The sequence below is a fragment of the Eumetopias jubatus genome, unplaced genomic scaffold (assembly GCF_037043125.1).
Source record: "Eumetopias jubatus isolate StellerSeaLion01/CBP00866 unplaced genomic scaffold, mEumJub1_p1.0 scaffold_15, whole genome shotgun sequence".
Lineage (NCBI taxonomy): Eukaryota > Metazoa > Chordata > Mammalia > Carnivora > Otariidae > Eumetopias > Eumetopias jubatus.
The window spans coordinates 59381972-59397831 of NW_028274821.1; the positions used below are offsets into that span (position 1 = coordinate 59381972).

The 15860-nt window shown below is 45.3% G+C and overlaps 1 protein-coding gene across 1 annotated transcript; it reads left to right on the forward strand.

Annotated features, from left to right (window-relative positions):
- Positions 1 to 3783: 3783 nt before the first annotated feature.
- Positions 3784 to 5550, forward strand: CCIN (calicin). Its single transcript, XM_028108785.2, has one exon. The coding sequence runs from the start codon at positions 3784 to 3786 to the stop codon at positions 5548 to 5550; it is 1767 nt and encodes a 588-aa protein (XP_027964586.1).
- The last annotated feature ends 10310 nt before the right edge of the window (positions 5551 to 15860 follow it).

The window sequence follows — 15860 nt, forward strand, 5'->3', positions numbered from 1 at the left end:
CCTGGGCTGGCCACGGACCAGGAATTTGAGCTAAGAAATGAGCAGAGAATTTGCCAGTGGAACTAAAAAAAATTAGGATGCCATGAGTCTGAGTTAGGGCCGTGGCCAGCCAAAACTATATGCAAGCCAACTTGCCAGTTGCAAATAAGTGGCAGTGAGAAAGCCAGTGTTAGAGGAAAAAAAGAGCTGGCGCTCCTGAGCTTTCTAGCTCTGGGCCCAATCCGTGCACCATTAAAACATACCCCTCGTCTGCAGGGCTTCCCAGCAAAAGGATCTGTCAACTGATGTTCCCCAGAAGGTTGGACTGGGAGGGTCCCCTCCCCGAGGGAGTCTTCTTAAGCCAAAAATGCTGAGCTGGGCCGGGAGCGGAGGGTGGGTGGAATAAAAAGACCGGGCTGAGGGCGCCTGGGTGGCTCAGTTGGTTAAGCGACTGCCTTCGGCTCAGGTCACGATCCTGGAGTCCCGGGATCGAGTCCCGCATCGGGCTCCCTGCTTGGCGGGGAGTCTGCTTCTCCCTCTGACCCTCTGACCCTCTTCCCTCTCGTGCTCTCTCTTTCTCATTCTCTCTCTCTCTCAAATAAATAAAATAAAATCTTAAAAAAAAAAAAAAAAGACTGGGCTGAGGCCACACCTGGGCAGCCTGAGCAACAGGGACTGAATGACCAGTCAGTGGACTTCCTGGTGGCTCCTAGGGAGACCTTGCACGCAATACACATACACAACCAGGGGGTGGACACTGGCATGCAGCCAAGCTCTTGAGGCTGGCATCTGTTTCCTCAGTTGGCTGGAGAAAGATAAAAGCTGACCAGAAGAGCTTTCTAGGCTGAAGAAAAGCCAGGCAACAAAGCTGGCTGAGCAGGTGGGCACTAATTTTACTTCTTCAATGGATTTCTTAAAGACAGCAACTCCCACAGTTCAATTAGAGCAGAGGACAAGCCAGATTGCCAGCTCTCCTTTGTAGCCAGAGAACCGAGGAAGGAGTCAGGGACCCCAGCTCCAAGCTCTAGCCCCGTGCTCTCAGAGTTATGCGCCCTTCCGCACTCTGGGCTGCAGTCTGTCCAGCTGTACAAAGCCCTGGCACATGGAGTTAAGTCTACTGGACCTTCTCAGGCCCATGACACCCCCTATGCCCAACTTTCTCAACTGGAGAGACCTTCCTGCCCTTGTGGTCTGGCTCTTGAAACAAAAGCAAAGGGGCCCAGCCACCTACTCCACCAAAGTGCCCCAGGTCGTGGGAGCCAAGGGGCAGATGCAACAACAGGCCTGACTCCACCCATGCTCTACTCTTGGTTGGAATGCCCCAGGAGGTGAGGTCGGCCAGCCTCTCGCCAGGGCAGGCCTAGATGCCAATAGGAATGAAAAGGTGTCTGGTATCAACACCAAGAGGTCTCGCCTGTGCCTAAATTGCTGCCACCCCTCGGGAGATCAGGGCTAGCGAAGCCTTTAGAGCTCAGTTAATCTCACATGGAGAAAACAGAGAAGAACCCACCCAGACCACACAGCTAGTCTGGGGGAGAGGCTGAAATCTAAGTGTTTTCATGGGGGAAAACAGAAGGTCTTAGCTTTGTGCAGATATCCATCAAGAGACTGAGGGCCTCTATACCATTCGGGAATCAAGGTGAACAGATTCAGCATTAAAATGTAAGTACTTTGGGGCGCAGGGTGGCTCAGTCGTTAGGGGTCTGCCTTCGGCTCAGGTCATGATCCCAGGGTCCGGGAATCAAGCCCCACATCGGGCTCCCTGCTCAGCGGGAGGCCTGCTTCTGCCTCTCCCACTCCCCCTGCTTGTGTTCCCTCTCTCGCTGTGTCTCCCTCTGTCAAATAAATAAATAAAATCTTTTAAAAAAACAAAAACAAAAAACGTTAAGTACTTTTGAATCGTTTTCAAGTTGCCAAATCCCCAAAGAAAAAGCCAGGTCGGCAATGGAAGAATGAGGTAGAGACGCTGAATGATCACCTGACTAAGCGAGGGAAGGAAAAGGCAGGCGCGCTCCCATTCCCCAAGCGCCAGGCGCCACTCTTCCTTGTAGGGGCGCTAAGGACGACCTAAGGGTCAGGGGTGGCGCTTGGGGCCCAGGTCCTCTCGGTACCATGTGGCCATCGCCGCAAAGGCCTTCGAGTTGAGCCCCTTGCCGGGAGCCCCCCAAGGCTGGTCCGGGGTGGGGCCCCTGGGCTCTCCCACTCTCAGCAGAAGCCGTCCGCCCTCCGTGGGGGCTCCGGCTGACCCTTAGCCCTTCCTCCGCACGGGCACTCCGGGAACCCCACGCCCGCCCGGGGGCGGCGGAGTCTGCGGGCACCCCACCCGGCAGGGGGCCCAGGGGTGACGCCCCGAGTCAGAGACGGCTTGTCTGCCGGGCTCCGCACCCCACCTGTAAAGCGGGCGCAGGCGGCTTTGTGGTGAACGTGGGACGCCCTGCCACGGGCATTCCAGTCGCCGCAGGCGGCCGGGCGCGAGGGAGCCCCGCGGCCAGGGGGCCGGGGAGGGTGGGGAGGGGGGCGCTGCTGCCGGGGCCTGCGAGCCCGAGGTGGCCCTCCAGCTCCACCGCGTGGCCGGACGAGGCTCGCGGAGCCCGCCCAAACGGGGCGCGGGATTCCGGAGGGATTCCAGACTCCCCCCCACCCCCAACCAAACACCAACCAGACGGCGACAGGTATTTACGTACAAAGGGAGCAGCCAAGGACACCGGCGCTGGGTGAACTAAGATGATTATCAATAAAGTAACGGCAGCTAACATTTACTGAACGTTTGCTACAAACATTGTTACTTAACGCGCTCTAATCATTTTCTCATTTAATAATCTTCAAAGCGGGTACTATTACTCCCATGTCACAGATGAGGAAACTGAGGTTTAGAGAGTCTGAGCCACTTGTCCAAGTCGACGTTTGATGGAGAGAGCTGACCCACCACAGCCCCCAAAGTTGCATGACCACAGACATGAAAATGTGGACAGAAGGTCCCGGTTTGCTGTGGAACTGAAATCATCAGGGCTTCAGAGGCCCTCCCATCCCGCCGTGTGTGGCTAACTCCTCTATCCCTACTCCAGCCAGTGGTCTCTACCTCTCCCTCTATTTTAAAGAATGGTGTCGATGGCTACAAAATTCAGAAGGCAAGGGACAGAGCCTGAAATTCTTCTCTGATGGCCAGGAGCCTTGGCAGAGAAAGGTACCTAGAGGCCTGAGAAACAGAGACTGAGGAGAGTTAGGTAGTTAGGAGCTTCCTGGAAAGATGAAGAGTACTGAGTTATAGAAGGCTTGGCTTCCAGGCCCTGGTCTGATTCCAACCTGCTGTGTGATCTTGGGCAAGTTCCTTCTCTTCTCTGGGCCTGTTTCCCTCCTGTACATGGAAGGATCCTTCTAGATCCAAAAATCTCTTATCTTCCCCCACCTTCCCCTTTTCCCTTCCCATACCTCCCCCACCCAGACTGGCTCAGACATTCCAAAAATAGCCTTGAACTGAGTTTTAAAAGCCCCAGGTAAGAGCCCCGCAACCCGTCTCTGAGATTCTCCTGAGCTCTGGGCCCAGGGCTTTAAATCTGGCAGGGTATCTAGCCTTGGCAGGTTGGAGCCATCAGAGGCGAGAAAGGTCCTGTGCCTCTGAGAAAGGCCTCAGCGGCTGGCATTGTGATGACCTCATCCATTCTATGACATCACCCTCTCTCCCAGCCCCCCTCCTCCCTGATCAACTGCTCTGCAAACAACCATCACTCTGAATCCCAAAGGCCTGAGAACGTCTGTTCTCCAGTACCTGCTGCTGATCTTCTGCCTCAGCCAGCAAGAAGCACCATGAAATTGGAATTCACGGAGAAAAACTACAACAGCTTTGTGCTGCAGAACCTGAACAAACAGAGGAAACGCAAAGAGTACTGGGACATGGCCCTGACTGTGGACCACCATGTTTTCTTTGCACATCGCAACGTGCTGGCTGCTGTCTCCCCACTGGTGAAGAGCCTCATCTCCAGCAATGACATGAAGACCACCGATGAGCTCTTTATCACCATTGACCCCAACTACCTGAGTCCGGCCACGGTAGATCAGCTCCTGGACTACTTCTACAGTGGCAAGGTGGTGATCTCAGAGCAGAACGTGGAGGAGCTCCTTCGCGGGGCCCAGTATTTCAACACACCACGCCTTCGAATCCACTGTAACGACTTCCTGATTAAGTCCATCCGCCGTGCGAACTGCTTGCGCTACCTCTTCTTGGCTGAGTTGTTTGAGCTCAAAGAAGTATCAGACTTGGCCTACTCTGGCATTCGTGACAACTTCCACTACTGGGCCAGTCCTGAGGGCTGTATGCACTTCATGCGCTGTCCACCTGTCATCTTTGGCCGCCTGCTCCGAGATGAAAACTTGCATGTGCTCAACGAGGACCAGGCTCTCAGTGCACTCATCAATTGGGTGTACTTCAGGAAGGATGAGCGAGAGAAGTATTTCAAGAAGTTCTTCAACTACATCAATCTTAATGCCGTCTCCAACAAGACACTGATGTTTGCCAGCAACAAGTTGATGGGCATGGAGAACAGCTCAGCCCATGCAACCCTGATTGAGAGTGTCCTCATGGACCGTAAGCAGGAGAGGCCATCCAGCTTGTTGAGCTACCAGCGGAAAGGGGCCCTGCTTGATTCGGTGGTCATCCTGGGTGGCCAAAAGGCCCATGGCAAGTTCAATGACGGAGTGTTTGCCTACATCATCCAGGAGAACCTGTGGCTGAAGCTGTCAGAGATGCCCTATCGGGCGGCAGCACTTAGTGCCACCTCTGCTGGTCGCTACATCTACATCTCTGGTGGTACTACTGAGCAGATTTCCGGGCTGAAGACGGCTTGGCGGTATGACATGGATGACAACTCCTGGACCAAGTTGCCAGACCTGCCGATCGGGCTTGTCTTCCACACCATGGTGACCTGCGGGGGGACAGTGTACTCAGTGGGTGGAAGCATTGCTCCAAGGCGGTATGTCTCCAACATCTATCGCTATGATGAGCGCAAGGAGGCCTGGTGCCTGGCAGGGAAGATGAGCATCCCTATGGATGGCACAGCCGTGATCACCAAGGGTGACCGGAACCTGTACATTGTCACAGGGCGGTGCTTGGTGAAAGGCTATATTTCCCGGGTTGGAGTGGTGGACTGCTTTGACACCAACACTGGGGATGTGGTCCAGTGTATCACCTTCCCCATTGAGTTCAACCACCGGCCCCTGCTCTCTTTCCATCAGGACAACATCCTCTGTGTGCACAGCCACCGGCAGAGTGTGGAAATCAACCTGCAGAAGATAAAGGCCAACAAGACGACCACCTCGGTGCCTCTCTTGCCCAACAACTGCCCCTTAGATGTGTCCCATGCTATATGCTCCATTGGAGAGAGCAGAGTGTTCGTATGTGGGGGTGTCACCGCAGCCAGCGACGTCCAGACGAAGGACTACACCATCAACCCAAACGCCTACTTGTTGGACCAAAAGACAGGCGAGTGGAAGACCCTGGCCCCCCCACCAGAGGCACTGGACTGTCCTGCCTGCTGTCTAGCCAAGCTACCTTGCAAGATTCTTCAAAGGATTTAAACAACTTTTTAAGTGGGAGAATAAGTAAATGCATTATTATTAACAATTTAATGAGAGAGTGGAAGATGGCCTATTGGTTCCTTCTTAGTGTTCCAGTCTGTTTGGCCCTGAAAGTGGAGATCCTGGGCTGGGGCTGCTCCCAGTGGGTGGAAATTCAGGGCGACTCTGTCATTGGAGGGATCCAAGCTGAGGCTGGAATGGAATCCCTGGTGGGTGGGACTGAAGCATCTCCTGGGCACTGGCCAAGGTGGTGTCTGGAAAGCCCCCATTCTATCCCCTATAGTTCTCTCGCCAGCATCTGCTAGACAGACAGAGAAAGTGTTTGCTTAGAGTTATGAAGCCTCAGGCTCCTCCAACACTCACTGCCCTCGAGTCTGTCCGGGAAGACAGGGGAGGGCCCATGCCAGGTTTGGGACAGGAAACTCACGGGCTGGGCTGGGGGGTGGGGGTGGAGAAAATGGTGCGGGAAAGGCTCAGGGAGGGGGATAGCGGGAACAGAGGAGGCAGGGTTACGTGGCCGTTGTACCTGCCCATGCAGCTGTGGTGTGTTTGAGTCTTATTTGTGGGGAAGTTGGGGGGTTACTTACAACTGTTTTCAGTAAGCAAAGTACATCGGGAACTTTCTCGAGGAATACAGGGCCTGAGGGACTGGGAGTGAGAGATCAGGAAAGGGAGAAAAAAGAAATCTATGCAGTAGTCCCCCCTTATCTGCGGTTTTACTTCCTGTGGTCAGCTGTTGTCCAGAAGCAGACGATCTTGCTTCGGACGAATCCTCGGAAGGTCGGCCTTAGCCCTACACTACGTCACAGCGCCCCCGTCATTCCCCTCACCTCATCTCTTCACGTAGGCAGGTTAGCATCTCACATCGTTACAAGAAGGGGGAGTACAGCACAATAAGACGTTTTGAGAGAGCAGGAGAGGCCACATTCACGTGACTTTATTACAGTAAATTGTTAAATTTGTTCTATTATTCATTGTTGTTGTTATTCTCTCACTGTGCCTAATTTGTAAATTAAACTTTATCATAGGTGTGTGTGTGTGTATATAGGAAAAAACATAGTATATAGAGGGTTTGGCACTATCTGCAGTTGCAGGCAGCTGCCAGGGGTCTTGGAACGGATCCCCTGCAGATAAGGGGGGACTACTGTATCTCTGTTGGGGAGAACCTTGGGGATGAGAAAGAGACCGGATGGTGTAGTAGCTGGGAGCATGGCCACTGGGGCTTAAAACCCGTTCCACCACCTGCTGGGTAATCCTGGCCAAACTACTTCAGGTCTCTGTGCCTTTGTTTCCTTATCTGCAAAAGAGGGAGAGTAAGAGTGCCTACCTCCTAGGGTGATGCAAAGCCTAAATGAGTTAATACGTGCAGAATACCTAGGACGGTTCCTGGCGTTATTACGGTGCCACAGGAGAATATTTTTTTTTAAAGGAAAAAAAAAGGAAAGAGGAGTGTGGCAAGGGTCCAGGTTCTTGAGCCTTTATATCAAGTAAGATCCCCTAAAAGGCTCTTAGAGACTCCCTCCCTCAAAGCCTTGGTGAGCTTTCCTCAATTCTAACTATCTCTGTTTCCCTTTCACCCAGTGGTGTACTAATCTATAATCCTCCACAACTGAGAGGAAATTACCAAGTCCTTGAGAAACATATTCGATCCTCATTTATCCACTCGTTCATGAATTTACTTATTCATCTATTCATCAACTTGCACACGCACACGCACACCATTCCCTGAGGCCTCTCTGTGCAGACAAAGACAATCCATGTCCCAGCAAGGGACTATCTAGAGCAGTTCTGTGCAATAGACATGTAACGCAAGCCACATATGTAATTTAAAGTTTTCTAGAAGCTTCATTACAAAAGTAATAATAAACAGGTGAAGTTACTTTTAATAATATTTTATTTAACCCAATAGATCCAAATATTATTTAAATAAATAATCAGTGTAAACATTTATTAATGAGATATTTACGTTATTTTTTTCATATTAAGTCTTTGGAATCGTGTGTATATTTTACACTTAGAGCACAAATGGATTTGGACTAACCAAATACATAAGGCCCCAGGAGGCTAGGGGCTACTGTATTAGATGGTGCAGGACAGTTTAGATAGCTTCATGGCTCAAACCTGCTCCATCCCCTTCTTTCTCCCTCTTAGTCCTGTTCGACCGGCTCAGCACCATCTTCTTGACCTCTCTGCTGGGTGGCCACTTGCTTCAAAGCCCACCTTCTGCCCAAGTCTTACTTTGCTCCCTGAACGTGAGGACCTTGGACTTCACAGCTGACCCTCTCTTTTCTGGAACTTCCCCCACCTTTCTCACTTCCTCGACGCAGGACAGCCCCCAGCTCCGCGGGCCTCACTGCCCTTCTCCAGCTGGAAGCATGGAAGGGTCCTACAGATCCAAGCCACTCAGCCCGGCTTCCCCCACCCCGAGCCCACAGGCTTGTCTGACTCCGGATGCCATTCTCCACAGCTGATTCTCTAGCCCTCTCTGGTGTCCTGAGGCCCCACTCTTCTCCTCCCCTCCTTCTCAACGGCTTACCTCTCATTCTGCCACCAGACCTCCAGAGAAAGAGAGGTCACATGATCTGAGCTCCACGAACAGTCCCACATCCCCCCAAACTCTCCCGAGCTTCTGCTGCTTCCCTGCCACTCAGAGGAAGCAGTGTCCTGCCACGATTCAACGCCGATCCCCCTCCCCTCGCTCTCCATTTTGTCACCTCACAGCTTCTCGGGACCCCTCAGTTCCTTCTCTCTATACATCCCCTTCCTGATCTTTTCTCTTTATTCCATAAATATTCTCAAGTTTCTCTTTTTCTGGAAACAAACCCTCTTCAGCTCTGAGGCTCACCTCTTGCCATCTGCCCATCTTTTTCCTCAGCTGAGCGTCCTAAACGTCTCTGCTCTCTGGCTCCATCTCTCATTTCCAGATCAATCTCTAAGTGGCTCAGGCTGTCTTCTGTTCCTACCATGCTGCCAAACTGTCTCCTCACCACATTGTCTTCTTTGTCCCTTTCTCCATCGATTCTTTCCCTGGCAGTACTGGGCAGCACCGACCTCTCCTACCTGTAGCAGAATCACTAGGATGCTTGCTTAAAAGGGAGGTCTCTGGCATACCTAAGCCCTCCCCACATTAAAATCAGACCATAAGGCTGAACCATTCAAGGCTTACCACCTTGAGGAGGCTGGCAGAGCCAAATGCCGGACTCGGAGTCAAAATCTTGGCTTTAGCTCCAAGGGAAGCTTTAGCAATTCATAGCAGGGAATGTGGTCTTGAAAGACAAGGCTTTTGAACTACAACTCAGGTCTTCAAACTCAGGAACATGAAGTCTTTCCAAGGGAAATTCAGCATGCACAGTTTTTAGGGAATCGGCTTCCGGATCTTCAACTTTTTTCCTAAAATCAGTCTACTTGAGAATACACCTGTGGTGATTTCCTTCTAGTTCTCTTTTCCCACCTTCCCTTTCAAAATTATTCTCCGAACACCTTACACACACACACACACACACACACACACACACACACACACACACACACACAGCAACCTTTACCCATTCCACATCTTCCTAGGATGCACTGCTTCAGGATGCCACACAAGGGTGTAAACAGATGTCAGTGAAGCCTCCTTTCATCAAGACACCAACAGCCAAAGAAGAGTTTGTTGTATTTTTCTGTCTTACTTTTACACTATTTCTGTTAAGGTGTGAAGTCTGGTGTTAAAAACTGGGGTACTTTGGTCCAAGTTAGGTTGTTCAGAAATATTAAATAGCATGATGGAATGATGACATATTTGGAAAAGCTTTATTATAGAGATATAATTCACCTACCATACAATTCAACCAAAGTGTACAATTCATTAGCTCTTAGTATATTCACAGAGTTGTACGATCATTATCACAATCAATTTTATAACCTTCTCATTACCCCAAAAAGAAACCTTGAACTTCTTAGTTGTCGCTCTCTAACTCCCTTATCTTCCCAGCCCTAGGCAACTGCTAGTCTACTTTCTGTCTCTATGGATTAGCCCATCCAAGATATTTCATAAAAATGGAATCATTCAATATGTGACTTCTTACCTGGCTTCTTTCACTTAGCATAATATTTGCGAGGTTCACCTATGTCATGGCATATGCCGGTACTTCATTCCTTTTTATGGCTGAATAATATTCTACCGTATGGATATACCACATATTATTAATTCATTTATCAGTTAATTGATGGACATCTAGGTCATTTCCACTTCCTAGCTGGTATGAATAATGCTCTATGAATATTCATGTACCAGTTTTTGTGTTCACATGTGTCTTCATTTCTGTTGGGTATACACCTCAGAGTAGAATTGTTGGATCCTGTGGTAACTCTATGTTTAAGTATTTCAGAAACTGCCAGACTGTTTTCAAAGCAGATGCATCATTTTACATTCCCACCTGCAATGTATGGCAGTTTCAACTTCTCCATGTCCTTGTCAACACTTCTTACTGTCTGTCTTTCCAAATACAGTCATCCTACTGAGAGCAAAGTGGTATCTCATTGTGGTTTTGACTGACATTTCCCTGATGGCTAATGATGCCGGAGCATCTTCCCATGGGCTTATTTTATGAGAGCTGTTTAATAACCTTGCCTCTTCCACTCTGAGCTGTTGTCAGAGAAAGCATTCTTCCTGAGGAAGGGTTCTGTGAGGACAAAACAAAGACAGTGTGGCCCAGAAATATCGACAGCCATAGTGTATGATTTCATTCTGGCCACAGAATCATGGCAAGTCTATGCTTTCCTACCTACCCATTTATTTTCGAATTAGGAATATTGAAGATTTGTTAAAAGTATTTTAGAAAATACCTAGGACAAAGTATGCTTTGCATTTTCACCTTTCTCATTAGCGAGAAGGAGCTCCGTTATCCCACGTCTAGTTGCCTATTTTATACCATTTAAAGGATGACATAAAACATTCCACATTTACTTCCAAAAGATCAGTGTTACATCTTTACAGCTTTGAACAAAAGTGAATGTATCACATGTAAGTTAGAATGCTTATTGAGAAAAGTAAATATATCCCATGTAAGTTAGACTGCTTATTGAGAAATTTCTTGTGTCATATAAGAAATATGACATGCTAAATAAACCCTTTTTATTGTGAATACAACACACAAAAGCAATGATACATAACTATGTAGTTTAACAAATTATTGTAAATATTGTAAGTAACCATGTAACTACTATTGAGCACAAGAAATAGAGCATTGTCAAGACCTCAAAAGCTCTCTGGCCGCTTTCCTGATTATAAGCTCTTCTCTCCCCTGTGACCTTTATGATAATATGTTCCTGACTTTTCTCTATAGTTTTATTATCTAAATAGGCATTTCTCATGTATAGATAAGTTCAACCTGTTTTTGGACTTCACAAGAAAATTGTACAGTATGAATTATCTTGTGCCTGGCTTCTTTTGCTCAAAGATATGTTTTATAATTTATCCATGTTGTTGTATGTAGGTTTAGTTCCATCCATTTCACATCTGTATACTATTCTGTCATATGAACATGTCATTTTCCTTATCCATTCTCCTGTTAATGGACATCTGGGTTGTTTGCAGTTTGGGCGATTACAAGCAATGCTGTTCTTGTGAGTGTACTCCGTGTACATGTACCAAGTTTGTCTAGGGCATATACCTAGTAGTGGGATTGCTCTCTTATTTGTAAGATAATTTGCAAATTATTTTTGCAAAGTGATTGTTAATTAACATTGTCATTTGCAGTATATGAGAACTTCTGTTGTTTTACACGCTTGCCAATACTTGGTATTCTCAGGCTTTTAAATTATAGCCAATTAGATATTAAGTGGTATCTCAATGTGGTTGTTTTTTTTTAAGATTTTATTTATTTGGGGGTACCTGGGTGGCTCAGTCGTTAAGCATCTGCCTTCGGCTCAGGTCATGATCCCAGGGTCCTGGGATCGAGCCCCACGTCAGGCTCCCTACTCAGCGGGAAGCCTGCTTCTCCCTCTCCTCCTTCCCCTGCTTGTGTTCCCTCTCTGGCTATGTCTCTCTCTCTGTTGAACAAATAAATAAGATCTTTAAAAAAAAAAAAAGATCTTTTTATTTGTCAGAGAGAGAGCGCAAGCACAAGCCAGGGGGAGTGGCAGGCAGAGAGAGAAGCAGGCTCCCTGCCCAAGCAAGGAGCCTGATGCCAGACTCGGTCATGACCTGAGCCGAAGGTAGATGCTTAACTGACTGAGCCATCCAGGCGTCCCTCAATGTGGGTTTTTTTTTTTTTTAAGATTTATTTATTTATTTTAGAGGGAGGGAGAACTGGGGGAGGGGCAGAGGGACAGAATCTTCAAGCAGACTCCCCGCTGAGTGTGGAACCTGACACAGGGCTCAGTCCCATGACTCATGAGATCATGACCTGAGCCAAAATCACGAGTGGGCGCTTAACTGACATCCACCCAGGTGTCCCTGGAATTCTTAATGCATTCTGGATATGAGCCCTTTATCAGTTACATATGTGGTAAATATCTTCTTCCCCTCTGTGGCTTGTCTTTTCACTCTTCATGGTATATTTTAATTGTAATTAGTCCTATTTGTTTTTTCCTTTTTGGTTACTGCTCTTTGATAATTGGAGAAAATATTCTCTACCTTGGGGTCACAAGGTTCCCATGTGGGAATATAACTGTCCAATCAATTTTCCACTTCTCTGCAGTGCGACCTTTGTTGTCAATCACATGTCCCTATAGAGAAATGTGTTTATGAGCTCTCCTAGTTCTTATTTTTCTGATCTTATACCAACACCACAGGCAGCAGTTACTGACATTACCAAAGCTTTATCACATCCTACACAGTTTAGATTAGTAGAATTAGGCCATCAAGATCCACAGAAAACCTGTTGGGATTTTGGTTGTGATTGTGCTAAATTTATAGATCAGTTTAGAGAAATCTGATATATTTACAATATCAATTTTGTAAAACTCATGAACGTGGTGTATCTCTCCACTTTAGAGAGTCTTCTTTAATTTCTCACAAAGTTTTATACTTCACTTTGTAGAGGTCTCACATACTTTTGTTAGATTTATTTCTAGGTACTTGACATTTAAAAATTTGTACACACACATGTAAGTATACCTTATAATATCCTTTTAAAAATTCATTTCCTCTTTTTATAGTTGGTATTTAGAAATATAGCTGGTTTTTGTATATTGATTTGTATTTAGCAAATTGTAGGACATCTTTACATATTCTGGATGTGAGCCTTTTATCAGTTGTACTTGTGGTAAATATTTTCTCTCCACTAATATGAATCATGTAATATGAATATGTAAAAAGCAAAACTACAAAACTTTTAGAGGAAAACATAGGAGAAAATATTTGTACCCTGGAGTTAAGCAAAGATTTCTTAGATATGACATCCAAAGCATGATCCATTTTAAAAATTGATAAATTGGACCTCATCAAAATGAAAAACTTTTGGGCACCTGGGTGGCTCGGTCAGCTAAGCGTCTGCCTTCAGCTCAGGTCATGATCCCAGGGTCCTGGGATCGAGTCCCCTGATCCTTGCTCAGCTGGGAGGCTGCTTCTCCCTCTCCCTCTGCTTGTGCGCTGCTCCCCCTGCTTGTGTGCTCTCGCTCGCTCTCTCCCTCTGTCAAATAGGTAAATAAAATCTTTTAAAAACTGAAAAACTTTTGCTCTGGGAAATATACTATTAAGAGCATGAAAAGACAAGCCACATATTGAAGGAAATATTTGCAAATCACCTATCTGGCAAAGGACTTGTATCCAGAATATGTAAATAATTTTTAAATAATTTATTTTAGATATTTCTGTACTTTCCAAATACACAATTATATTACATATAATGACTTTCTATTTCTTTAAGGAAATTTCCTCTATTCCAAGTTCACTAAGAGTTTTTATTGTGATAGTTAATGTTATTGAATATTTTTTTCTGCATCTAGTGAAATGAGCACAGGTTTTCATCTTTAATCTATTAATTAGGACAAGTCACTTTTATTAATTTGTCAATGCAAAACCATTCAAGCTTGGCTATGACATATAACATAGTTTTATATAAAATACTGTATATTTTTATATAATTACTAGACTTAGTAACTATAGAATTCCTTCTATGTATTGCTGGATTTCATTTGCCATATAGTCACTCATTTTTATTTTACTTGTAAAATTATCATAGGAAGCTATCATAAATGGTATTTTAAAATTTTTAGTTTCTAACCACACATTGCTAGTATAGAGAAATACGATTGATTTTTGTGTGCTCACCATATGTCTTGCAACTTGGCTAAACTCACTTATTAATTTTAGGAGTGTTTTGGGTAGATTTCTTGAAATTTTCTAGTAGACAGTCATGTCATCTGCAAATAGGGACAACTTTATTCCTTCCTCTGCAATCTGTATGCCTTTTTTTAAATTCAGTTTTTAATTTTAATTCCAGTATAGTTAACATACAGAGTTATACTAGTTTCAGGTATACAATATTGTGATTTAACAATTCTATACATTACTCAGCGCTCATCATGATAAGTGTACTTTTAATCCCCTTCACCTATTTTACCCACCCTCCCTGCCCACCTCCGCTCCAATATGCCTTCTTTTTCTTTTTCTTATCTTACTATATTGGCTAGGACTTCCAATGCAATATTGAACAGGAGTGGTGAAGGAATATTCTTTTTTTTTTTTTAAGTTTTTTTTTATTTATTCGTTCGAGACACAGAGATACAGAGAGAGAGAATATAGCAAGGGGAGAAGCAGAGGGAAGGGGAGAAGCAGGCCCCCCGCTGAGCAGGGAGCCCCACGTGGGGCTCGATCCCAGGACCCTAGGATCATGACCTGAGCCGAAGGCAGACGCTTAACCATCTGAGCCACCCAGGCGTCCCGGTGAAGGAATATTCTTGACTTGTCACTAATCTGAGGGGAAGAACCTTCAGTTTTCACCATTAATATGTCAAATTTATCATTAATATGATAGGTTTTTCATAGATGAGTCTTTATAATAAGTAGGTATTGAATTTTGTCAAAATTTTTTTCTGTGTAAATTATATGATTTTTCTTCATTAGACTGTGAATGTGGTGGATTACATTGATTTGTTTTTCAAATATCGAACCAGTTTTGCATCCTGGGATAAACTCCATTTTGTCATGATATACTGTTCTTTTTAATATGTTGATGGATTCAATTTGCTAATACAGATCTTTCTCAACTTACAGTGGGGTTATGTCCTGATAAACCCATTTTAAGTTGACAATATCCAAGTCAAAAATGCATTTAATACACCGAACCTACCAAACATTATAGCTTAGCCTGGCCTACCTTAAACATGCTCACTTACCTTAGCCTGCAGTTGGAAAAAATCATCTAACACAAAGCCTATTTTATAATGAAGTGTTGAATATCTCATGTAATTTATTGGCTACTGAAAGTGAAAATCAGATTGGTTGTATGGGTACGAATGGTTCTAAGTGTATCGGTTGTTTATTTTTGTGATCTGGAGCTACCGCCACTAAGGAGTATTGTACCACGTATCACTAGCCTGGGAAAAGATCAAAATACAAAATTCAAACAGTTTCTACTGAATGAGTATTGCTTTTGCATCATCATAAAGTTGAAAAATCACGCATTGAACCATCATTAAGTTGGGGACTGTATTCTGTTGGGGGATTTTTGCATCTATGTTCTTAGGGGATATTGATCCATAGTTTTCTTTTTTTGGACTCCCTTTGCCTAGTTTTAGTACCAGAGTAATGCTTGCTTCATAAAATTAGTTGGGAAGTGTTCCCTTCTCTCTCTCTCTCTTTTTTCAGGAGATATTGCTTAGAATTGGTGGTTACTCCCTTAAATATTTGGTAGAACTGGCTGACAATACTATCTAGTCCTGGAGTTTTGTTTTGCTTTGTTGTTGTCGTTGTTGGTTTTTCATTTTGTTCTGTTCTGCTTTGTTGCTGTTGTTTTTTTGTTTTTGTTTTGTTTTGTTTTTGTTTTTTTTTGCATTGGGGAGAGGTTTTTAACTATAAATTCGATTTTTTAGTCATAGGGCTATTCAGATTACCATTTCATCTTTGATGAGTTTTGGTAGTTTGTGGCTTTCAGGAATTTGTCCATTTCACTTACATTGCCAAATTTATGTACCCAGAGTGTTCATAATATTCTCTTATTATCCTTTTCATGTTGCAGAGTACTTCATGATGCCAGTAATTTGTGTCTTCTCTTCTTTTCAGTCTTGCTAGAGATTTATTTTATTGATTTTTTTCCAAGAACCAGCTTTTGATTTCATTAATTTTCTCTATTTCTCTGTTTTCAACTTTATTGATTTAT